This window comes from Perognathus longimembris, chromosome 10 (assembly GCF_023159225.1).
Source record: "Perognathus longimembris pacificus isolate PPM17 chromosome 10, ASM2315922v1, whole genome shotgun sequence".
In the NCBI taxonomy this organism is placed as follows: domain Eukaryota; kingdom Metazoa; phylum Chordata; class Mammalia; order Rodentia; family Heteromyidae; genus Perognathus; species Perognathus longimembris.
This window is the reverse complement of record NC_063170.1, coordinates 41,721,806-41,746,863: the sequence shown is the minus strand read 5'-3', so window position 1 is coordinate 41,746,863 and position 25,058 is coordinate 41,721,806. Positions and strand designations below refer to the sequence as shown.

At 41.8% G+C, this 25,058-nt stretch overlaps 1 protein-coding gene across 1 annotated transcript in view; it reads left to right on the top strand.

The window, feature by feature from the left end:
* Positions 1–18,543, top strand: part of Efhb (EF-hand domain family member B) — a 55,962-nt gene extending 37,419 nt beyond the window's left edge. Inside the window, exons 10-14 of the mRNA XM_048354773.1 lie at positions 2,451–2,658; positions 7,116–7,328; positions 9,460–9,641; positions 14,537–14,706; positions 18,420–18,543. Coding sequence (XP_048210730.1) covers positions 2,451–2,658; positions 7,116–7,328; positions 9,460–9,641; positions 14,537–14,706; positions 18,420–18,543 — 897 coding nt within the window. The remainder of the gene's footprint in view (positions 1–2,450; positions 2,659–7,115; positions 7,329–9,459; positions 9,642–14,536; positions 14,707–18,419) is intronic.
* The last annotated feature ends 6,515 nt before the right edge of the window (positions 18,544–25,058 follow it).

The following is a 25,058-nucleotide window of genomic DNA, read 5'->3' as shown; positions in this document are numbered from 1 at the left end:
AGCCTCCTGAATAGCTAGGATTACAGGTGTGGCCTTGTGAGACTCTTATTTCCAATAAACTACTCAGAAAAAGCTGGAAGTGGGGCTATGGCTCAAGTGGTAGAGCACTAGACTTGAGCACAAAGAGGTCCAGGGACAATGCTCAGGCCCAGAGTTCAAGCCCCAGGATGGGCAAAAAACAAAAAAAGAAAGTAAAGCAAAAAAGAACATGGTAGAGTATCTTGCTAGTAAGCAAGAAGCCCTGAGCCAAGTATCTCTGTCTCTCTGTCTCTGTCTCTCAATGCTGGAGATAGCACCCAGGGCTTTCCACATGTACCAGGAAAATTCTCTGCCATTCTGTCACTGACCTACACCTCAGCCCCTTTCCCCTGAAGTCTAGATTATCTCCCAAGTATGATATTTGAGGGGATTTTAATTTACATAGTACTAACAGGAGACAACCTGCCACAGTACATAGTGCTTTGCTTTAAAAAATTCATTTGAAATGCAATTATGGGAAATATGATCATCTTAATAGCTGTTGATTATCTGAGTAAACCACCAGGCACATTCCTTATGATAAAATTAAATTAAGCAGGGAGGAAATTACTGAGAATTATTTAATATTGATATGCCTTTTAAACGGTTAACTTTTAATAGGCACAGCGTAGAGCTTGGTGTCCTTACGGAATGTTTTACTGCGAGGGTGATGCGAAGTGGGGCACGTCACATACAGCTGTAGGATCATTTCTGATGATTTGAATCTGAAAGTGGATTCCCCAATTTAATTGAATAGAAAAAACTTTAAAAACTAAAACAGCACAAACTATGATTTCCTAAATGAATATTTGTGGCTTATGAAATTAATTGTTAATTATGGAACGGCCATAGTACATCCCACCCTTTACTGGATGAGGTGTAGGCTAAGGGAGTTAACCATAAGCTAGAATAGCACTGGCCGGCTAGAACTGAGAGTGCATATGACAGGTACATTTTCAGGAAGTTTGCAAGTCAGTTGGCATCACAATGCTTGCCCGACAAAGCCAGAACTCTGGTGGCTCTCACCTGTGACCCTAGTTACTCAAGAGGCTGAAATCTAAAGATTGTGGTTCAAAGTCAGCCCAGGCAGGAAAGTCTATGAGACTCTTATCTCCAATTAACCACCAGAAAACTGGAAGTAGTTCTGTGGCCTAAGTAGTAGAGTTCTACCTTGATTGAAAAAGCTGAGGGACAGGGCCCGGGCCCTGAGTTCAGGCTACAAGTATACTGGAACACACACACACACACACACACATACACATACACATGCACGTGCACACACACACGCACGTGCACACACACACAATTCTTCTTGACAGGAGAATTAATGAACAGTAGCAGCAATTACAAATCAGATCTTCCTTATACTCCACCCAGCAAAGAGCCTGAAGAAAACACACACAGTACACCACTGGGAGGATAGGAAGTTGTAAAGAGCTGTCAGCAGTACAGAACACCAACCACATGAAATGCCATCATGTATCCAGATTATCCCTGCTCCCTGGTTTAAGTAATACTATTAAAATAAAATTGGGCCTGCACACTTGGTTCTTGAGTCTGAAATTACTGGGTGTATGTGAGGTGGACTTAAAGATAATCAGTCTTGCTTAATATGACTCCCTGTGTGTGGAAATTGAGACCAATTCTTTGAAATGATAGAGCTATTCTCTCTGTGTGTCTCTACTTCTTGGTGGTACTAGGGTTTGAAATCAGGGCCTTGTGCTTATTCAGCCTCATCCCCGGCCTTTTTTACTTTACTTGGGGGGGGTGGCGGTATAGGGGGCAAAGACTGGTCTTGAACTGGGACCCTTCCATTTGTACTTCCCACATAACTAGAATTATAGGTATCAGCCACCAAACCAAGATTTTTTTTTTTTTTTGCCAGTCCTGGGGCTTGGACTCAGGGTCTGAGTGCTGTCCTAGTTGAGCCACAGCACCACTTCTTTTTTTTTTTTTTTTGCCTGTCCTGGGCCTTGGACTCAGGGCCTGAACACTGTCCCTGGCTTTTCTTTGCTCAAGGCTAGCACTCTGCCACTTGAGCCACAGCGCCACTTCTGGCCATTTTCTATATATGTGGTGCTGGGGAATTGAACCCAGGGCTTCATGTATACGAGGCAAGCACTCTTGCCACTAGGCCATATTCCCAGCCCACAGCACCACTTCTGCCCTTTTCTATATATGTGGTGCTGAGGAATTGAACTCAGGACTTCATGTACACGAGGCAAGCACTCTTGCCACTAGGCCATATTTCTAGCCCACCAGGTTTGTTTTTTGAGATGGAGTCTTACTACTAACTTTTCCGTCCCAGTAGCCTCAAACCTTGATCTTCCTATCTCCATCTCCAACTTAATTTCATTTTTCCCTTTGTTGTTAAATAATCGATACTGTCTGCTCTCACAGATAGTGTTAAATTCTTTCTATTTTTGTTTCAGAATGGAGACGGGATGATAGATAAAGTAGAGCTGCTTGGAGCTTGTAGCCAGGCCAATTTACGTTTGGATACGAAGCTCCTGGACCAACTATTTGACTACTGTGATGTGGATAATGATGGCATGATTAACTATCTAGAATTTGCAAATTTTCTGAACTGGAAAGACAAATTTACTCTTAAGGAGTATGAAAAAAGAGTCATTATTAAAGGTATCTGATTTTTGAAGTCTATCTATCTATCTATAATTCTTCTGCTTCAGCCTCCAAATTGTGTAAGTTAGAGATGTGCACCAGCATGATAGGATTTTTATGTGTATTTTAAACTTTCTAAAGTAACAGTGGATATCCCATTTCATCTGGCTTCTTAAAATTTATCTTTCAAATTTCTGTGGAATGTAAGCATTCTTTTACTGTTTATTTTTTCCTTTTCTGGTTCTAGAGTGTGAACTCAGGACCTGAGTGCTGTCCCTAAGCTTTTTTGCTCAAGGATAGCATTCTGCCAAGTTGAGCTATGGCTCCACTTCTGGCTTTTTATGGGCAGTTAGAGATGAGTTGCAGGGACTTTCCTGCTTGGGCTGGCTTTTTTTTTTTTTTTTTTGGCCAGTCCTGGGCCTTGTACTCAGGGCCTGAGCACTGTCCCTGGCTTCTTCCCGCTCAAGGCTAGCACTCTGCCACTTGAGCCACAGCGCCACTTCTGGCCATTTTCTGTATATGTGGTGCTGGGGAATTGAACCTAGGGCCTCGTGTATCCGAGGCAGGCACTCTTGCCACTAGGCTATATCCCCAGCCCTTGGGCTGGCTTTTGAGCTACAATCCTCAGATCTCAGATTCCTGAGTAGCTAGGATTATAGGAGTGAGCCACTGGTGCCTGGCTTTTTACAGTTTTTTTTTTAAAATTTGTTGTGCTTACTTATATATTAGATACTAAACCTTTTTGCATGCTTGGAAATTTAGGTTGTTTCCAGATCTCCTAAAAGTAATACAGGTAATGCTATGACTATCTTCCCTCAAGAAGCTTTCTGCTTCTAATTATATCTCCTTTCTTATGAATGTTATTATTGTCCCAGAAGTAGCTCTATTTTCATTTTGCTTTTCTAAATGATTGCACCAATTTGTAATTTTATCAACCAAGCCTCTGTGGTTTACTCCAGCATTGCTACCATCGAGTGTTATTTCAAACATTCTTATAATTTAGTTGATATGTAATGATATCTTATTTGCTTTAATTTTATGATGATTATTAGAGATGATTAACTTTTTAGAAAGGTTGTTTTACATTTTTTATTTCCCCTTGGAATGCCGCTCCTCTGAAAAATTAAATATACTATCATTCTCATTTTTATTCTTAGATCATGTCTTTCTGCAAGGCCGAAACCAAATTTGGGTCTTTTATGACTATATGAGCATGTGCCCAATGTGTTGACAGCCTTTCCTCCCATTCCCTGTGAAAGCCGTAGAATGGTCTCTACTTCTTTTCTTTTCTTTTTCTTTGCCAGTCCTGGGGTTTGAACTCAGGGCCTGGGCACTGTCCTTGAGCTTCTCTTTTGCTCAAGGCTAGCACTCTACCATTTGAGCCACAGTGCCACTTTTGGCTTTTTTGTTGTTGTTGCTGTTGTTTGTTATTTATGTGGTACTGAGGAATCGAACCCAGTGATTCATGCATGCTAGTCAAGCATTCTACCACTAAGCCACATTTCCAGCCCATCTATGCCATCCTTCTCAGAAATCAAGGGGGTGTGTGATAGAGTTATTTTCTTCTAATTCAATGATTTCTGTTTTCAAACCAATAGTTAACCGCCCCCCCCCCCCCCATCACTCCTGCTTGGGCTCTGTCCCTGATCCTTTTTGTTATCAAGGCTAGCAGTCTACCACTTGAGCCACAGCGCCACTTCCGGCTTTCTTTGAGTAGTTTATTAGAAATAAGAGTCACAAGGATGTTTCTGCCTGGGATGGCTTTGAACGGTGCTCCGCAGATCTCAGCCTCCTGAGTACTTAGGTATACAGGAGTGAGCCACTGGTGCTTGGTACCAATAGTTCTTTAAGTTATTCCCAGTCTCATCAGCCATTTTCAGTGGGATCCTCCTCCTCCTCCTCCCCTTGTCCCCCTCATCATCTTCCTTCCCCTTCCCCTTTCTTCCCTTCTCCCCTTTTTCCTTCTCCCTCCTTCTTCCTTCATCTCTCTCCTCCTCTCTCCCTCTCCCTCCCCCACCCCTTCCTTTCCTTCCTCCTCCCTCTTCCCTCCTTCCTTCTCCTTCCCTCTCTCCCTTCCTCCCTCCTTCTTGCCTCCCCAGAGCTGGATTATAGGCATGAACTTCTACAGCTGGTTCTCAGTGGAGTCCCTGAGGAGGAGTTTGTCTTCTATGACTTTAGGTCAGATAGTACGAGTGTCCCCGGGCCATTAGGTCCAGTAGGTCCAGGAGAGTCCAACTGTGTTTTGCCAGGAATATTCATATATCCTGTTCTGTCTGGCTTTTGGCCTGTGGAGGACAGGGGTAAGTACTGGAAGACAATGGCTTTCAGCTTTCTGAAGAGGCTTTCTGTCAGACTTCTCTAGCTCTCTGCTTTTTGTTGAGAGGAGGTGGTGTTAGAGGATCTGGAACTCTGGACGTGAATGCTTTTTTTATTATTATTTTTTTTGCAAAGATCGCACACAAAGGAATGATGGAATGGCTCTATCAAGGTTGTTTGATTCCAGAGCTCCACTTTGTCTCCGCAAACCTAGATTGGACCTGAAGGCCTTACCAGGCCTTTAAGTTCTTCTGGACATCAAAACACCAGAGTGCCCTCTACTGGTAGCTATGGAATAACCAGGTTTTTGGAAAACAAAAACAAGAAGAAAATCATGTCTCAGGAATTTCCTCTTTAAAGTTCAGAATTGACTCAGCAAAGCAAATCTACAAAACATCATCCTGAGCTTCTTTCTGCCCAAGGCTAGCACTCTACCACTTGAGCCCCAGCGCCACTTCCGGCCTTTTCTGTTTATGTGGTGCTGAGGAAATGAACCCAGGGCTTCATGCAAGCTAGGCAAGCATTTTACCACTAAGCCACGTTCTCAGCTCCACCTTCACACTTTCTTTCATGTATGCTAAGCACATGGGCTAAGCATATGTTTTAGTATCCAGCCCTGGGTTTTAGTTATACAATGAGTTAAGATAATTTTCTGAGTTCCCAGTGAGTGTGTGTGTGTGTGTGTGTGTGTGTGTGTGTGTGTGTGTGTGTGTGTGTACCAGTATTAGGTCTTAAATTAAAGGCCTTGAGGCTCTTGCTTGCTTGGCTTTATCAGTCAAGATGATGGAGTTCTTCAACTTGAGACAGGCCTCCCCTTTTTGTCTTTTGCTGGTGAATTGGCCATAAAAGTCTCTTGAATTTGTTGGTCCTTGTTGGTTTGTTTGGTTGTTTTGCCAGTCCTGGGGCTTGGACTCAGGGCCTGAGCACTGTCCTTGGCTTCTTTTTGCTTAAGGCTAGCACTCTGCCACTTGAACCACAGTGCCACTCCTGGCCATTTTCTGTATATGTGGTGCTGGGGAATTGAACCTAGGGCTTCATGTATACAAGGCAAGCACTCTTGCCACTAGGCCATATCCCCAGCCCCCTTGTCGGTCTTGGCTTTGAGCTAAGATCCACAGATCTCAGCCTCCTGGGCAGCTAGGATTACAGGTGTGAGCCACTCACTGATGCCTGATGGTGCATTGGATTCTTATTTCCTTTCTGGATAGGCAGTCTGTTAGCTTGAGTTAAATATGAGAATACACGCACACCACACACACACACACACACACACACACACACTCACACTCTCTCTCCTTTCTAAAATTTAATTTTTTTATTATCTTTACATAGTTGTACAAAGGAGTTACCATTTAATGAAGCAGCTTATAAATGCAATATATCTTGATCAGTGTCACCCCTTTAAGCATTCTCACCCATCCCTCTCCTACTCACCCCTCTCTTCACTCTTCTTAATTTTGTAGAATATGCATTGGATTCTTGACTACATTCTCCCCCTCTTCTCTTCATTTGTTTACCCCTTTCCTCTTGATGTCTCCTCCTTCCCCTTTAGAGCACCCACTTCCTGGTGTTGTATTTTGTGGAACTTTGATTTTGCCTTTCTAAGGAATTACGTAACTTGACTTCTCCCTTAAATCTACTATATTTATATATACTTGCATACCACCCTACATATTTACTTATAAGTTTATAAACTAAAATTTTTTAAGGAAAACAAAGAATGGGTTCTATAGTTTCTCTTAGTCTCTCATATTTGAATTTTTTTTAAATTTTTTTTTGCCAGTCCTTGGCCTTGGACTCAAGGCCTGAGTACTGTCCCTGGCCTCTTCTTGCTCAAGGCTAGCACTCTGCCACTTGAGCCACAGCACCACTTCTGGTGGTTTTCTATATATGTGGTGCTGGGGAATTGAACCCAGGGCTTCATGTATATAAGGCAAGCACTCTTGCCACTAGGCCATATTCCCAGCCCTCATATTTGAAATTTTCATTTCAGAATAAAATTGAGTGGCAAAAGGAAAATACTCAGGTAATAGCATGGACAGATTTTTCTGGTGGACAACATTGGCCTAAGCTTGCTATTTATTCCATGGTAGGGTTAATGTTGATGATGATTCTCCTGCCTGCTTTCCACTGGGAACTGTCTCTTATTTTCCCTAAAGGTAGAAAACCAGACTGCACCTACCCTGCTGAGGCTAACTTAGAAGAAACCGAACCCACCCTGCTGATCAAGCCTGAAGATATGGTCCCAAAAGAACCAGGGAGCTCAGAGCAGACTCTGCGGACACTTTTGAGACCGACCGATAAAGTTGCTCACTGTTATACGACAACGTCTTCTGAGATCAATGCAGTTGTTGGAGCTGTTCCATCTATTTGTAAGTGTGTCACCAAATTTGTGAAGTTTCAAAATGATCAGTCAAGCATTCTTTGTTTGTGCTTAGGTTCTCTCTGCACTAGACTGTGAAATTTTTCAAAGCTGTGACTTTACATTTAATTCTGTATCCTAAGTACTCGGGGTGGGTGTCTCACAAACTGTTGGCTGAACTGCTGATGTTGACTCAAAGTAAAATATGTGTGTGTGTCCACATGCGCACGTACCAGTACCATACCTGGGCTTGAACTCAGGGTCTTGTGCTCTTGCTTAGCTTTTGCTGTTAGGGCTGGTGCTCTCCAACTTGAGCCACAATCCACTTCCAACCTTTTTCTGATTAATTGAAGACAAGAATCTTTTAAACTTTCCTGTGTAGGCTAGTTTTGAACCATAACCTTCAGGTCTCGGCCTCCTGAGTAGCTAGGATTACAGGTGTGAGCCACCAGCACCCAGCTAAAATGATTTTTCTCTACATTAATAGAACAGAAACCCACATAGACGAGCTAATTGTATGTTGCATATGTACTAATTCAGACTTCCCAGCTATGTGATTCTTAGTTCCATACATACTCTGCCTTTAAATATTAAAGAGCTTTTTATAAGATAAATACCACTTTCCATATCACATTAGCTTGCCAGGGCTGCCATAATGAAGTACACAAACTAGTTAGGTTTTTTTTTTTTTTGGCATACTCCGTTTTGAACCCAGGACCTTACATTTGCTAGACAGCTGCTCCATCACTTGAATCATACCCTAGCCCCCCCATTTTTTTGCCTTAGTTATTTTCAGATACAGTTTCTGACTCTTTTGCCTCAGGGTTGGCCTCTTACCCATGTCTCTTGAGTGGGAGGAATGATAGGCGGGAGCCCATCTGCCTGGCCACCAGCTGGGTGGATTCCAAGACAGAATTTCTATCATGTATTTTTCCATTGTTCTGGAGGCTGGAAGTCTGAGGTCCAAGTGTGGCCAGTGGTAGAGTTGACTCATTCTGTGGACAGTGGTGGGGAATTTGTTTTAATGACTCCCCTCGCTTTCAGTGGCACTAAGGCAGTGAAGCACCAAAGCACTGCTTAGCTCTACTGCAGCTCCCTGCTCTCTGCCTTTATCTGCACCTGGTGTTCTCCCAGTGAGTACTTTTTTCTGAAACTCCCCCCCCCCCCTTTTTGTATGGTCTTTCATTGGACCCAGGGCCTCCTCCTTGCTAGACTGGCAATGTACCACTTAAATCATACCTCAGTACCCTTAGCTATTTTGTTTTTGTTTTAGCAAGTCCTGGGGCTTGAACTCAGGGCCTGAGCACTGTCCATGGCTTCTTTTTTGCTTAAGGCTAGCACTCTACCACTTGAGCCACAGCACCACTTCTGGATTTTTCTATGTATGTGGTGGTGAGGAATTGAATCCAGGGCTTCATGTATACGAGGCAAGCACTTTACTACTAGGCCATATTCCCAGCCTGCTATTTTTTTTCTTTTGTCCAGCTCTGGGGCTTGAACTAAGGGTCTGGATGCTGTCCCTGAGCTTTCTTTGCTCAAGGCTATTGCTCTACCTCTTGAGCCACAGCTCCACTTCTAGCTTTTTTGGTGCTTAATTGGAGGTAAGAGTCTCATGGATTTGGGGGTTGGCTTTGGACTTTGATCCTCAGATCTCAGCCTCCTGAGTAGCTAGGATGACAGATGTGAGCCACCAGGGCCTGGTAACCAGACCTAATAGACCTACTTTTAGGTCCCAGTGTCACTCCCTTTACAATTGGGTGTTGGCCAATAGAAATGCAATTGGAATTACATTTACATTTAAAATGTTGTAGTATATTCAAAAAGCCCCATAAATAAAGGAAACGAGCAATTAATTGTAGATATAAATATAAGTATCCAAAATAAAAATACATTTATTAAGCCTATCCTCCCTCCCTCTGTTAAGATGGCTCTCACTTTGTTGCCCTGACCATCCTTTGGCTCCTTGGTTCAAGTGCCCCTTCTGCCTCATCTCCCCAGTAGTTGGGACACAAGTTGCTCTTACAGCACATTGTAATTCAGGCCAGTCACGTTTCAGGCCTCCAGGAGCCACATCATGGCAATTGGCTACTGCACCACATAGCCTCATTTTAGATCTGTTTCTTCCCTGATCAATGACCTAGGTTACCCCATCTTTGGTGTTCCAACTGTCCGATCTGATATTCCTGCCCCACGAATCCGTCGCATCAGTGACAGAACAAATTATGGCAAAGACGGCAATGCTTACTCATTACTGCATCCTACCATCTTCGCCCAGAAAGGAGTGTATGAAAGAGACTTCTTCCAGGCTAGATCAAAAGAAGAGGTAAGGCAATCACTTCAAAAGCAATGTCAATATCACATAAACACACAAGGATGAAGATCAATACTCATCAATAACTATAATTAAGTTTATTATTATTTGAGACAAGGTCTCATATGTAAGCTCAGGCTAGCTTTGAACTCAAAATCCTCCTGCCTCAGCCTTCTGAGGGCTGAGATTACAGGCTTAAACCACCACAGCTGGCTTTCCTGGCACAATTCTTTTCTTTCCCCCAATACTGGGGCTTGAACTCAGGATCTCACATGCTTGCTTGGCGTTTGCCATTTGCAGCTGGTGCTCTACCACTTAAACCATGCCTCCACTTCAAGCTTTTAGCTTGAAAATAACAGTTAGCTTGGAGATAACAGTCTTGAGTATTTGCCCTGACAAGCTGGCTCTGAACCCAAATATTCAGATCTCTGCTTCCTGAGTATCTAGGGTTATAAGCCTGAGACATTGGTGCCTAGTATCTTTTTATCTCTGTATCTATCTCTGTATCTGTCTATTTATCTGTCTATCTATCTATCTATCTATCTATCTATCTATCTATCTATCTATCTATCTATCTGTCTATCCATCCATCCGTCTGTCCTCCATCCATCCATCCATCCATCCATCCATCCATCCATCCATCCACTTTTTTGTGTGTGGGAAAGAGGGTTGGGAACTTGCTATGTAGCTTAGGCTGAATTTAAACTTGAGATCCTCTTGCTTCAGCTTTCTGAGTGCTGGGGTTGCAGGCACCATCATGCCTGGCTTGGTATAATTGTTGAAGAATTCATTATGTGACAGGAAACATTTCATTCATGATTTAAAAAATTTCCTTAGAAAGATAAAAAATATTTTCTAGATCATTTAATCCTGTTCTTAGTTGGGAAAAGGAAAAAAGACCAATCCCTTCCTTGTGTAAATATCCTTAGCATTGGAGGCCCATCTTGTCTCCCTTCCTGTCCTCAGCTAGCCAATATCTCAGATTAAAATTTGTCCTGTTGCCACCACATTCATTTATCTGGGGTAGGGGAAAGTGTTGATGCCAGTCCTGGGGCTTGAACTCAGTGTCTGGGCACTGTGCTAAGCTTTTTTCTTTCTTTCTTTCTTTTTTTTTTTTCTCAAGACTAGTGCTCTACCATTTAAGCCACAGCTCCACTTCTGGCATTTTGGTGCTTAATTGGAGACAAGGGTCTCATGGGCTTTTCTGCCTTGGCTGGTTTGAACTGAGATCCTCAGATCTCAGCCTCCTGAGTAGAAAGGATTAGAGGTGTGAGTCGCCAGCAGTGGTGTTTTTTTTTCTCTTAAGTCATAAAACATGGTTTGTATATCCCAGTGATCTTCCTTCTAGATGGATTAGAAACAGCAGCAGTGACTAGGTCACGGTAGCTACTGTACGTCAAGTGCAAGGATCAGTGCTCATGGGATCGGCCCATGCAGATTTGCACAGTGGAAAGCAACATGGAGCCCAGGAGCACTCCCTCCTCAGAACCTTTATATCCAGAGGTGGAATGAGACATGAGATACATGTCGCCTGGGACTTCAGATTGACCGGTTGAAAGCTTACTAAGTATTAAGTACTAACAAATGACAAATTTGTTTCTACAATTCATTCCCACTGTGGCAGGGGAAAGAAGGGAAACTCAGGATGATGCATGCCAACTGCCACCAAAAAGCCAGGCCAGGATTGGCCCTGGGGGTCAGAGAAGAGATACCTCCAAATCATTTCACATGGCCCTCCCTCCCTGCCTTCCTCCCTTCTCTCTTTTTCTTTCTTTCTTTCCCTCTTTCTATTTTCTCTCTTTCCCTCTTTCTCTTTTTCTCTCTTTCACCCCCGCTCTTTCTTTGCCTTCCTTCCTTCCTTCCTTCCTTCCTTCCTTCCTTCCTTCCTTCCTTCCTTCCTTCCTTCCTTCCTTCCTTCCTTCCTTCCTCCCTCCCTCCCTCCCCCCCTCCCTCCCTTTCTTCCTTCCTTTACCTCCTTCCTTCCTGTACTCTGGCTTGAACTGAAGGCCTAGGTGTTAGGTGTTGTCCTGTAGCTTTCTCTGCTCAAGGCTGGTGCTCTACCACTTGAGCCACAGTTTTACTTCCAGCTGTTTTTCTAGTTAAGAGGAGATAAGAATCTCCTGGACTTTCCTGCCCAGTCTGGCTTCAAATGTAGTTCCTCACATCTCACTTCCTGAATAGGTAGAATACAGGCAGGAGGGGCTAGGGTTTGGCTCTTGCTTGGTTTTTGGTGTCTAAATATTCTAACTGGACACACTTGAGCTCACAGTTGTAGATTACAAGAACTCTAAGACTTGGTGGAAGTGACTTCATTAGCTTGACAACAAGTAGCTTTCACTCCCTGTTACCTGTTCTGCACACTTCTGGTAGCTTGCTAATGTCTGAGAGGAATGCCTCTGGGGCCTGGGACCTCTCAGTGAATTCTCTCCACCAGTTAGGTGCCCTTGCCTGGGAGGAGACAGCAGCTGTGCTTAGGGACATTGCTGTTTTTGTTGAGCAGCTGAATGTGCTAGCAGCTCTGCTATTCTGGTGTAGTATTCATTTGTATGGCTAGTTTCTGACCAAGGTATATATGATTTCTAGAAGACCTTTTAGCAGTTGACATTCTGTTTAATAGGAATATTCTGCAAGCATTCCACTTCTTTGGCTTTCCCATTCACTGCCTAATATTTTAATATTTTCCTAATGTAATATTTAAAAATATTTTTCCTACTCATTTCTCTTTTTATTTTCTTTGTTTCCTGAATGCTTCACAACAAACATTCTACTTCCCTCCTATCCTCTCTTTTCCTCCTCGCTCTCTCTCTTTCTCTTCCTTTTTTTTCCCCTTCTGTTTTTGGCAATGGTGGGGTTTTAGCTCATGGTTTCATGATTCCTATCAGGCACTCTGCCTTTTGAGCCATGCCTCAAGCTCTTTCTGCTCTGGTTATTCAATAATTAATTAATTTTCTGTTTTTTTTTTTTTTTTTTTTTTGAGATAGGGTATGGCTCTGTGTGCCTGGGCTGGCCTCAAACTGTGACCCTCTTGATCTCCATCCCCTGAGTAGCTAAAATTACAGGCTTGAGCCAGCTGTGCCTCACTTTGTTTTGGGGGGAAGGGTCTCACTGTATGTAATCCAGGTGGAAGGTAGTAAATGGTTTTCTTACTTTAAATCTCGTTCATTAAAAAATTGTTTCCACATCTTTTACTCCCTTTACCCATTCTATCCTGTCTTCTCAGTACTAGTTTTCACTTTCTTAGATATTTTTTGTAACACGCAGAGGCATTCTTGTTAGCCAGCATGGCTGCTTTTCATGTGCTCAGCTCTTTGTGTGATCCTTTGATCCTATTGCATAGTCATAAGTCTAAATTTTACAACATCCCAGTTAGATACCTTTTATAAAGGCCCATCTTCTTTGGTTTCTTTTTTTTTTTTTTTTTTTGCCAGTCCTGGGGCTTGAACTCAGGGCCTGAGTACTGTGCCTGGCTTCTTTTTACTCGAGGCTAGCACTCTACCACTTGAGCCACAGTGCCACTTCTGGCTTTTTCTATATATGTGGTGCTGAGGAATCGAACCCAGGGCTTCTTGTATATGAGGTGAGCACTTTGCCACTAGACCATATTCCCAGCCCAAGGCCATCTTCTATTTTTTTTTTTTTTTTGGCTAGTGCTGGGGCTTGGAACTCAGGGCTTGAGCACTGTCCCTGGCTTTGTTTTGCTCAAGGCTAGCATTCTGCCACTTGAGCCACAGCGCCCCTTCTGGCCTTTTCTATCTATGTGGTGCTGAAGAATTGAACCCAGGGCTTCATGTATACAAGGCAAGCACTCTACCATTAGGCCATATTCACAGCCCTAAGTCCCATCTTCTAAAGTGAGAAAACTAACATTTGAAGAATTTACATGGCACCCACAGACTAGGGTGACGATAAATGACTCAAATAAATGGCTCAGTTACAGCAAGTCTTACACTATTCTTTGTGCTCTTTTTATTTGAATCTTGCTGCTTCTCCTAACAAACCAACCAACCAAACCAACAGAAAATACAGGCTGGATGCTGGTGGCTCACACCTGCCATCTTAGCTACCCAGGAGGCTAAGATCTGAAGATTTTAGTTTGAAACCAGACAGGGCTAGAAAGTCTGTGAGTCTCTCTCTCTCTCTCTCTCTCTCTCTCTCTCTCTCTGTGTGTGTGTGTGTGTGTGTGTGTGTTGTGTTTGGGCTTGAACTCAGAGACTGGGCACTATCCCTGAGCTAGTCCTCTATCACTTGGAGCATAGCTCCACTTTTAGCTTTTTGGTGGTTAATGAAAGATAAGAATCTCATGGACTTTTATTTCCAATTAGGAAAAATCCAGAAGTAGAGATATGGTTCAAGTGGTACAGAGTCAACCTTGAGTGGAAAAACCTAAGCAAGAGCTCAAGATCCTGAGTTCAAGTCCCAGTACCACCACAGAAAAAAGAAAAAAAAAGGTTACAAGTACACATAACACAAAGTCATCATATATCTTCTATTCATAATATTCTCTCATATTAATAATAACAAGTCCACTTCTGTGGTAAAATGTCTAGAATTTGGATATTTTCTTAATTAAAAACACACACACACACACACACACACACAAGCATATACCTATACTTTTGCCAGGGGCAGGGGGGAAGGAGGGATAAATATTCATAGTATTTGATATTATGAAAGGTTTATTTTTTTCCCAGTCCTGGGGCTTGAACTCAGGGCCTGAGCACTGTCCCTGGCTTCCTTTTGCTCAAGGCTAGCACTCTACCACTTGAGCCACAGCATTACTTCCAGCTTTTTCTGTTTATGTAGTGCTAAGGAATCGAACCCAGGGCTTCATGTGTGCAAGGCAAGCACTCTACCCCTAAGCTGCACTCCCAGACCCTGGTGTGGCCTTAATACATTATTTTTTCCAGATTAAAGAGATCCTATGTAACATTGGTGTTCAGCTTTCTGAAGAGGAATTTGAGACCGTATGGAACCTGGCGTCCAAGAAACACCACAGAGGAGAAGTGTGTGTGGAGACGATCAGGAATGCGCTGGATGAGTTACTGCAGAAAGACCTGACCAAGTGCAAAACAGCCGGGTGAGCTGCGCTGGAGTTCCATGTTCATCTGAAAGGCTCAACCCATTCTGGCTATCCAGCCACCCTGTTGGCACAACTTGTCTGCCAGTCTGCGTTGTTAATACATTACAGTTTAGATTGTAAAATGTGTCTGTTTGTTTATCATAAAACTCTGCACTTGCAGAGTTCGCCTTCAGCCTCACCAGTTACAGTTCAGAATGTTAGTACAAGTTAGAAAATGTTTAGTGAGACTTAAGAATCTGGTCATCTCTATGGCTGTGTTGTCTGACATTCAGTCTCTTTTGTGATGCTTTTTGTTGTTGTTTGGTGTTGCTCCTGGGGTTTGAATTTAGGGCCTGGGTTCTGTTCCTGAGTTTTTTTGTTCACGGCTAGTACTCTATCACTTTGAGCCACAACTCCACTTCTATCTTTTTTGGTGGTTAATTAGAGATAAGAATCTCAAGGGCTTTTCTGTTCTTCCTAGACTGGCTTCTAATCAAGATCCTCAGATCTCAGCCTCCTGAATAGCTAGAATTACAAGCATGAGCTACTCTAGGCCTGAGGAAGTCTTATTGTTGTCTTTAGGCTTTATAATGAAAAGATTTAAGATTTGCAGGCTTTCAGTCTTGTTAGCATCTAGTCTGCAACTTCTTCACAAGCAAGGGTTTAAGCAGCCAAATCTTAGGTCCCAACAATTGCACAATAGTTAGTGATTTTTTTCAGACTTTCTATGGCCTGAGAAACAAGACATGCTGTCTTTGATATATCCGAAGAGGGCACAGCTGACCCACCATACGATGCGCCTTTAGAAGGTTATTAGTAGCTATGTGGAACCACTTTTCCTTTCTTCATGCTTTGGCCCTCCATGTCCAGCCAGGATGGGATGAGGATGGTACATTCCTTCCCTAGCTCAAGCAGGTGCAAAGTGCAGGCCAGACACAGCTAATGGTTTATCAGTAAGATAAACATCCAACAATCAATAAATCTGCACTCTGTCAGTATCTCTCTCATAGACCTTGACCAGTTTGTTGTCTATTAGTATAATAAAATACTGCTGACTGGTTAAATTGTAGTTGCTGGTGCTGTAGGTTAGTGGTGCAATGTTTGTCTCCTATGCTCAAGGATCTGGGTTCAGTCCTCAGCACTATACATGTAAACTATAGAGACTTACAGCCTAAAAACATGATTTTACTCAATTTCCAGGGGGAAATATGTTGATAATACATTTATCATATAGATAATATATGTTGAAATTTCTTTTATTTCTTTTTACTGTATTTTATTATCTCTAAGTGGTTGTACAAAGGAGTTGCCATTTAACAAAGTAGTCTATGAAAACACTGCATCTTCATCAATGTCACCCCTTTCAACATTTTCACCCATCCCTCCCAACCCGCCCTTTCCCTCACTTTTCTTAATTTTGTAGGACATACATTGAATTTTATGACAGTGTTCTCCTCCCCCCTTCTCCTTTTAATTTTATTTCAAAGTCATCTTAAGACTTGCAAAAATTGTATGCAGAATTCTACAGTGGTGTGCTGGAATCTGCCTTTTCAGTATTACCTTCATTGATCTCCTACTGGTAGCTTATGTCAGATGTAGTGGAAATATTTATAAGAAACCTAATGATACAAAATTAAGGATTTGTTCCTCTCAGGGAGCTAGTAGTTAGAATTTTACTAGCCTATGCCTCAATTATCTGTGTATCTGTCCATCTACCCATCCACACATATGCACAAACACATACTTACCTGACAGTGGGAACTGTTTGAAAGTGTGATAAACTCTACTTCTCAACACAAGTGATAACAAAGAAAAGTCTGTGTTTTGTGTGAATGTGTGTATGTATGCATGTGCATGCCCCAATACTGTCCTTTTGTTCTCGGTGGGCTTTTTTTTTGCCCAAGGCTGGCACTAGCAGTTGAGCCACAGCTCTACTTCTGGCTTTTGCTGGTTAACTTGGAGAGTCTTGTGGTTTTGTTTCCTTGGGCTTTGAACTGTGATCCTCAGATCTTAGCCTCTTATGTAGCTATGATTTACAGGCTCAAGGCAGACAAGCCAATTTGAACTGCTATTTCTGACACAAGTGATAAAAAATGCACTAATTCACTAGTAGTAAAGGTATTCATGTTTACATAGTGGATGTATAGCTGCACCAGAAAAGGTAAGTTTTAACCATATCTTTTTCACTAGAGAGTTAAACATTGTTGTATGTGGTAGAGAATACCTGAATGTGGGAGGTTGAGGCAGGAGGAGCTCAAATTTGAGGCTAATCTGGCCTACATAAATAACACCTTCCTTCACCTCTTCCTTCTTCCCTTCCTCCCTACTTTCCTTTTCCCTTCCTTCGCCCCTGCCCCCCCCCCTTTTCTTATGCTGGTCCAGGTCCTTGACCTCAAGGGCCTGGGCTCTGTCCCTGAGCCTCTCTATGCTCAAGGCTAGTGCTCTACCACTTGAGCCACAGCACCACTTCCAGCTTTTTCTGTTCATGTGGTACTGAGGAATTGAACCCAGGGTTTCATGAATGCTAGGTAGGCACTTTACCACTAAACCACATTCCCTCCCTCTTTAACTCCCATCCTTGACAGAGGCTTGGCAAAATGCCAATGGCCTAACTGAAAACTTGCCTCACCACACCCTTAGTCTACAAGGAAAAGCTATATGCAGCTGTGTACCGAAATGAATTTTCATACAGTGTATGGGCATCTTGTGACTTAACATTTCTTACCTTTGCCCATATTAGTGAAGTATGAAGAACTGTAATTTCAATCAAGCTTCATGCCTTTGTTGGGTCCTAATTTGTCACTTTTTTCCTATTGGTTGCTGAAATGCCATTCCTTTCCCTGGTTGTATTATATCAGAGATATAGTGCTGATGTCTAGATTTTTAATTTGCAGCAAATCACAGTCTCCAGCATGCCAGCCTACCAGCCCTCACACTTATTCTGAATGCAAAATGTTATAATCTGTAGTAATTTTTGCTTCTCCAATCAGACCCCTCCTGAGGAGCAAACTGATAGTATGAATAGTAAATCTGTCACTGCCTTGATTTGTGTCCTTGGAAAGGCATTTAGTCTTACAAAGCTGTAGCTTTTTTATATAAAATCCAGATTGCAATAGCTTCCTTATCAGTCTGTGAATTTGTTTTGATGGTAATGGGGATATTGAGTAAGCACCCAGGACAGTTTTAGCTCAATAAATGTTAGTCAGAAGGCCTAGCTTAGGCCTCAGCTCATCTCATCCACTGGTAAGTACCATGGTATTCTCCACTGCCCCTTCCTTCTTCCTTCCTTCCTTCCTTCCTTCCTTCCTTCCTTCCTTCCTTCCTTCCTTCCTTCCTTCCTTCCTTCCTTCTTTCCTTCCTTCCTTCCTTCTTTCCCTCCCTCCCTCCCTCCCTTCCTTCTTCCCTTCCTCCTTCCCTCCCTCCCTTCCTTTTCCTTCCTGTCCTATGGGTTGAACTCCGGGCCTGGGTATTGTCCTTGAGCTTTGTCTGTCATAGCTGATGTTGCTCTGCCACTTGAGCTACAGCTCCACTTCCAGCCTTTTGGGGTTAATTGGAGATAAATGTTTTTTAGGCTGGCTTCAAAATGTGATTCTTCGACCTCAGCTTCCTGTGTAGCTAGGATTACAGGTCTGAGCCACAATACCTGGCTGTTTTCCATTCTTAATACAAATATTATATTGACCTTCTTTTAGTTCTTCTTTCATCTCTATGATTCCTGTTTTGTGAACTAGATGTCCAGTGTTGGCATTGGTAAATTCAACAATTCCCACAGGTTTACCTTTCAAGGGAATTAAAGAATATCAGTTAGGGCATGTCTATTACTTGTTTTATGCTCTAAGCACAGCTTATTACTAGGGCTTGAACTCAGGGCCTGGGCACTGTCCCTGAGCTTCTTTTTTGCTTGAGGCTAGCACTCTACCACTTGAGCCACAGCACCCACTTCTGTCCTTTTCTGTGTATATGGTATTGAGGAATAGAACCCAGGGCTTCATGTATACTAGGCAAGCAATCTATCACTAAGCCACATTCCCAGCTCCAGCTTCTTAAATTTTTCAAAACACATTTTTCTGGGATGTTTATTGTGATTGCATTGAACCTAAAGATCAGTTTAAGTAAGGTGAATTTTTTTGGTCATGTTTTGGCTCCGACTAATAGACATATCAATCCATGCACTTATTTAGCTTTTCTTTATCTCAGTAATGCTTTTTAGTTTTCCATGTTGACATAATGTCCATTGTCCAGTAGATTTCTTCCTAGGTGCTCATTGGTTTTGGTTTTGTGATCAATAATGTTGTAATGTTTATTTCAGTGTCATCTTCATAAAGGGATAATGAGGCCATTTCAGTGCACAGTCTGAGGAGGGCTAAAAATAAAAAATGCATGGCCATTGTGTAACCACCATCACAAACAAAATGTAGCGCCTACGCATCATTCCTCGAAGCTTTCTGAGTCTCTCCACAGTCAATAACTCTCTTGCCCATTCCTGCCCTTCAGAGACTGTGTTTCTATTCCTATAGTTTAGTCTCTTTCCAAAATGTCATGTAAGTGCAATCATGCCTCTTTTAGCTTTTGTAGACCTAGCTTCTTTTAGTGCAGTACTTTTGGAATCCATCTATGTTGTGCTGGGATCAGTAGTCATTAGAACAATTTCTTTTTGTTTTGAGTATTTTTTCAACTCACCAGAGACACATGGGTTTGTTCCTGGTGTTTTGGAATTCTCAACTGAGCTACTATAAACTCTCATGTATAGATTTTGTGTAAACACACATTTTCATTTCTCTTGGGAGCACACATATGGATAGGATTCTTGGGCTGTATGGTAAGCATATGTTGAAGTTTATAAGACATTGAAAAATGTTTTCTAAAATGGTTGCATCATTTTGTATTCTTACCAGCAATTCCTGAGCATTTCAGTGTATCCTTTGCCACAAGCATGGGGCATTATCAAATTAAAACATTGAACCATTCAACCAATAGTGTAGTAATTCAGCATTGCTTGAACCTGCATTTCTGTAATGACCAGTGATGCTGAATATCTTCTCAGGGTCTTATTGACCGTGTGTGTGTGTGTGTGTGTGTGTGTGTGTGTGTGTGTGTGATATAATTTTGGCCAGTCGTGGGGCTTAAACTCAGGGCCTGAGCGCTGTCCCTGGCTTTTTTTTTTTTTTTCCTCAAGGCTAGCACTCTGCCAACTTGAGCCACAGCGCCACAATTGAACCTAGGGCTTTATGTATACGAGGCAAGCACTCTTGCCACTAGGCCATATTCACAGCCTCTATTATTGAGTTTTAATAGTTCTTTCTATATTCTATTTGTTAGTACTAAAGTTTGAACTTAAGGTCATGTACTTGTTAGGCAAGTACTCTAGGACTTTAGCCATGCCTCTAGCCTGCATGGTCTGTATACACGTCCTGAATCAGATACATGCTTTGCACTATCTCCTGTGTTTAGTATGTCATTTAATTTTCTTAAAGGGGGACTCTCAAAGAATAGATGTTTTAAATTTTGAAGAACTCTATCAATACTTTCAGCTATGGATTGTGCTTTTGCTATGTTTTGCAAAAGATATGTTTAATTCACAATCTCAAAAATTTTCTACAAATGTTGAATTCTTTCAGTTGTTTTTTGCTGGTTCTGGGGCTTGAACTCAGGGCCTGAGCTCTGTCCCTGAGCCTCTCTGTACTCAAGGCTAGTGCCCTACCACTTGAGCCATAGCACCACTTCTGACTTTTTCTGTTTATGTGGTACTGAAGGATTGAACTCAGGATTTAATTCATGCTAGGCAAACACTCTACCACTAAGCCACATTCCCAGTTGCTCAATGGTTTTATTTTTCTTTTTGGAAAAATTATCCTTATATTGAATAATCTTTGCACTTACTGTAAATAATAGCTTTATTTGTGCATTTTTGCATTGGGCCTATTTGTAGACTTGATTCTTTTCCATTGATTTGCCCCAGAACTGGCAAAAAACCCTCTCCATTCCTCCTCTCTATTCCCAGCAGCTTTCACTAGGTTCCCTCAGGCCATCTTCATAATCTTCACACATGGACACATTTATTTGGATATTATTCAGTTCCTTTCTTCTTACCTCCCTTACATCCAAAATAGTACCACAGTTATCATCATCGTGTGTGTGTGTGTGTGTGTGTGTGTGTGTGTGTGTATTTCACCTCTTACCAAGTTTACCTTACTTAACACCAGGATCTAGAGTTTCACTATTTTTCTGCAAATGGCAGAATTTCATTCTTCTTTATGGTTGAATGATGCTCCACTGTGTGTATATAACACATTTTCTCTTCTTCATTTTGGCAGTACTGAGCTTTGAACTCAGAGCTTCACACTAGCTTGATAGTAGTGGCTGATTCCATACCTTGGTTATGCATATAATAGTGCTTCAATTAACATGAGTGGTCAAGTATCTCTGTTGTATCTTTATGACAGTCTTTTTGGATATATGCCTAAGAGTTGCATATCACCAGATAGTGCAGTGCTTTCGTTCTGAGGAGTATCTATATTGCTTCCCATAGTGGCTGTATTAACTCACATTCCCACGTACAGTGTATTAAGATTGTTAATCTCCATGTCAGAGTTTATTGTCGCTTGTATTTTTTATGATGGCTATTATGACTGGGGTGAGTTGAAATTCAGTTTGCAGTTCCTTTATGACCAGTTATAGCAAATATTTCTTCACGTATTTATTGGCCACTTTACTCTTTCTTTCAACAATTATTTTTTCAAATGCATTTGCTCATTCATTAATGGTTGTTAGTCTTTTGGAGTTTAGTGTTTGAATTCCTTGTATATTCTGATTACTAATTTTGGTCTAGCATTTTAAGACCCAATAGCTTATTCTCCAAATTGCCTTTTTTTTTTTTTTTTTTTTTTTGGCCAGTCCTGGGCCTTGGACTCAGGGCCTGAGCACTGTCCCTGGCTTCTTCCCGCTCAAGGCTAGCACTCTGCCACTTGAGCCACAGCGCCGCTTCTGGCCGTTTTCTGTATATGTGGTGCTGGGGAATCGAACCTAGGGCCTCGTGTATCCGAGGCAGGCACTCTTGCCACTAGGCTATATCCCCAGCCCATCCAAATTGCCTTTTTAAGACGGGGTCTCACATGAAGAAGTGCTCTACATCACTGGCCATAAAAGAAATGCAAATTAAAACGACATTGAGAATCCACCTCACCCCAGTAAGAATGTCCATTATTAGGAAAACTAACAACAACAAATGCTGGAGAGGATGTGGCCAAAAGGGAACCCTACTTCATTGTTGGTGGGAATGTAAACTTGTTCAACCACTCTGGAAAGTGGTATGGAGATTCCTCAGAAGGCTAAACATAGAGCTCCCCTATGACCTAGCAGCCCCACTTTTGGGCATCTACCCAAAAGATTACAAGCAAGACCACACTAAAGCCACTAGCACAACAATGCTCATCATAGCACAATTTGTCATTGCTAAAATATGGAACCAACCCCGATGCCCCTCAGTAGGTGAGTGGATCAGGAAAATGTGCATATATACAATGGAATTCTATGCCTCTATCAGAAAGAATGACCTTGCCCCATTCGCAAGGGAGTGGAAAGACTTGGAAAAAATTGTACTAAGTGAAGTGAGCCAGACCCAAAGAAGCAAGGACTGTATGGTTTCCCTCATAGGGAATAATTAGTACATGTTTAGGCTAGTCATAGCAGAAGATCACAAGAGTCCAATAGCTATGCCCTTATGAACACATAAGACGATGCTAAGTGAAATGAACTCCACATTATGGAAATAAGTGTTATATCATTGTTGTAGTTATTTTCAACATGCCATGTGAAATTGCACCCTTTTTTTTTTCCCATTTGTATTCCCTTCCTGTGGTTTCACCCCCGCTATCACTGTATCTGATCTTAGTACCCTGGATAGTGTATATACGTGAATTAGAACTAGGGAAGGGAAAGGGAATACCAAAATCTAGAGACAAAGGATAAAAAGACAAATGATTCCAAAAGCAATACTTACAAAACCATTTGGTGTAAAACAACTGCACAACTCATAGGGTGGGGGGAGGAGAGGAAAAGAAGCGGGGGGGGGGAATGAAGGAGGAGTAACAAGTTGAACAAGAAATGTACTCACTGCCTTACGTATGAAACTGTTACCCCTCTGTAATTCACTTTGACAAAAAAGGAAAAAAAAGTAAAAGAAGAAAAAAATAAGTCAAGGGCTCAAGTCGTGAACTCTTGTGGTCTTCCTACCTCAGCCTCTCAAATGGTAATATTACCAGCACGTGCCATCATGCCTAGCTTACTAATTCTTTTTGACCAAATTTTATAACACTGCTTTTTCAAAGCAAATGGTGGGTTATTATTACCCCCATGTTCACATTTTCCCCATACATGGTGGAAGATAATATTGGGTGAGGAAAAGAAAGCAGTCAGAACAAGGTCAATTGATTACCCCAGTATTACAGCCTATATAGACCAAGGACCATTCCTCCTTCCATGTCCACCTCATGTCTGTATTATATTTTATTGTGTGAAGTCTGCATTCTTGTGATTTGTAAACTGTTGATGAGATGGGATGAGTGCACTTGATTTCTGTGTCAATAAAGATTTCTATGCCTCACACACTTACAAAAAAAAAAAGAAAAGAAAAGAAAGCAGTGTCCAAACAATAGAAAAGTTCTCACAAACAGGCATGCTCTTCACCTGGACAGACGGGGGGGAATGGCTCTTACTTTCTGCAGAAACAGGTGTGTTGGCCTCAGTTCACACCTGAGAAGAGATGATAGTCAGAGATAGACATATTTGATTCAATTCACATGGAAGAAGGGATCTGTCAAAATAATAAAATATCTAACAAAACCCCTAATAATTCCATTAATAAATGGGCAGAGGATAAAAATAGAGACTTCTCAGTAGAAGAAGAAAGAATGGATAAATAAGCACATGAGAATGTGCTCAGCATCTCTGCCATAAAGGAAATGTAAATAAAAATAATACTGAGTTTCTGTCTCATTCCAATAAGATTGGCCACCACCAAGAATTCAAATAAAAAGAAATGTGGGTAGGTATTTGGAGGAAAAGGAACCTGATTACATTGCTGGTGAGACTACTAACTAGCTTAACTTCTATGGAAGGCAGTTTAAGGATTCCTCAAAAAACTAACTATAGAACTACCCTATGATTCAGCCATGTTCCTCTTGGGCATCTACCAGAGCATTACCAGTCAGGATATGGTAAAGGAACTTGCACATCTGTATTTGTTGCTTTATTATTCACAATATCCAAGTTATGGATGTATAAGTGGGTCAAGAAAAGGTGGTACATGTACACAAGGGAATTTTATTCATCTATTTGAAAGAATATTTCATTTGCAGAGAAATGGGTGGGTCTTGAAAAAAATTATGTTAAGTTAGGCTGAGAGAAAAATGGCACATACTTGCTCTCATATGTGTCCCCCAGCTAAGACTTTAATATATACATACATATATATGAGAAATCTTTAAAATATTTTTATTGTCAAAGTGAGATACAGAGGGGTTACAGTTACATATGTAAGGCAGTGAGTACATTTCTTGTCAAACTTGTTACCTCCTCCCTCATTTTTCTCCCACCTTTCCTCTTCCCCAATCCCTCCCATCCCCCGGGTTGTATAGATGATTTACAGCATATTGTCTTGTAAGTATTGCTGTTGCACTGGTTTGCCTTTTATCCTTTGTCTCTCCATTTTGACGTTCCCCTTCCTTTCTCTAGTTCAGATAAACGTATATACAATATCCAGGGTACCAAAATTGGTTACAGTAGCATCAGGGATAAAACCATAGGGAAGAAAAACAAAAGAAAAAGGCATAATTTCACATAGTACATTGAAAATGACAGCAACGATGATAAACCACTTATTTCCATAATTTGGAGTTCATTTCACCTAGCATCATCTTATGTGATCATGTGTACATAGCTATTGAGCTATTGTGATCATGTGCTAAGAATATCCTAGACATACACTAATTATTACAAATGAGGGAAACCACAGAGTTTATGTTTCTTTGGGTCTGGCTCACTTCACTTAGTATGATTTTTTTTCCCCAAGGCTTTACATAGAGCTCCCCTATGGCCCAGAAATCCCACTTTTGGGCATTTACCCAAAGGATCACAAGCAAGACTATACTAAAGCTACCAGCACAACCATGTTCATTGCAGCACAATTGACTATAGCTAAAACATGGAACCAACCCAGATGCCTCTCAGTAGATGAATGGATCAAGAAATTATGGCTGGGGCTGGGGATATAGCCTAGTGGCAAGAGAGCTTGCCTCGTATACATGAGGCCCTGGGTTCGATTCCCCAGCACCACATATACAGAAAATGGCCAGAAGTGGTGCTGTGGCTCA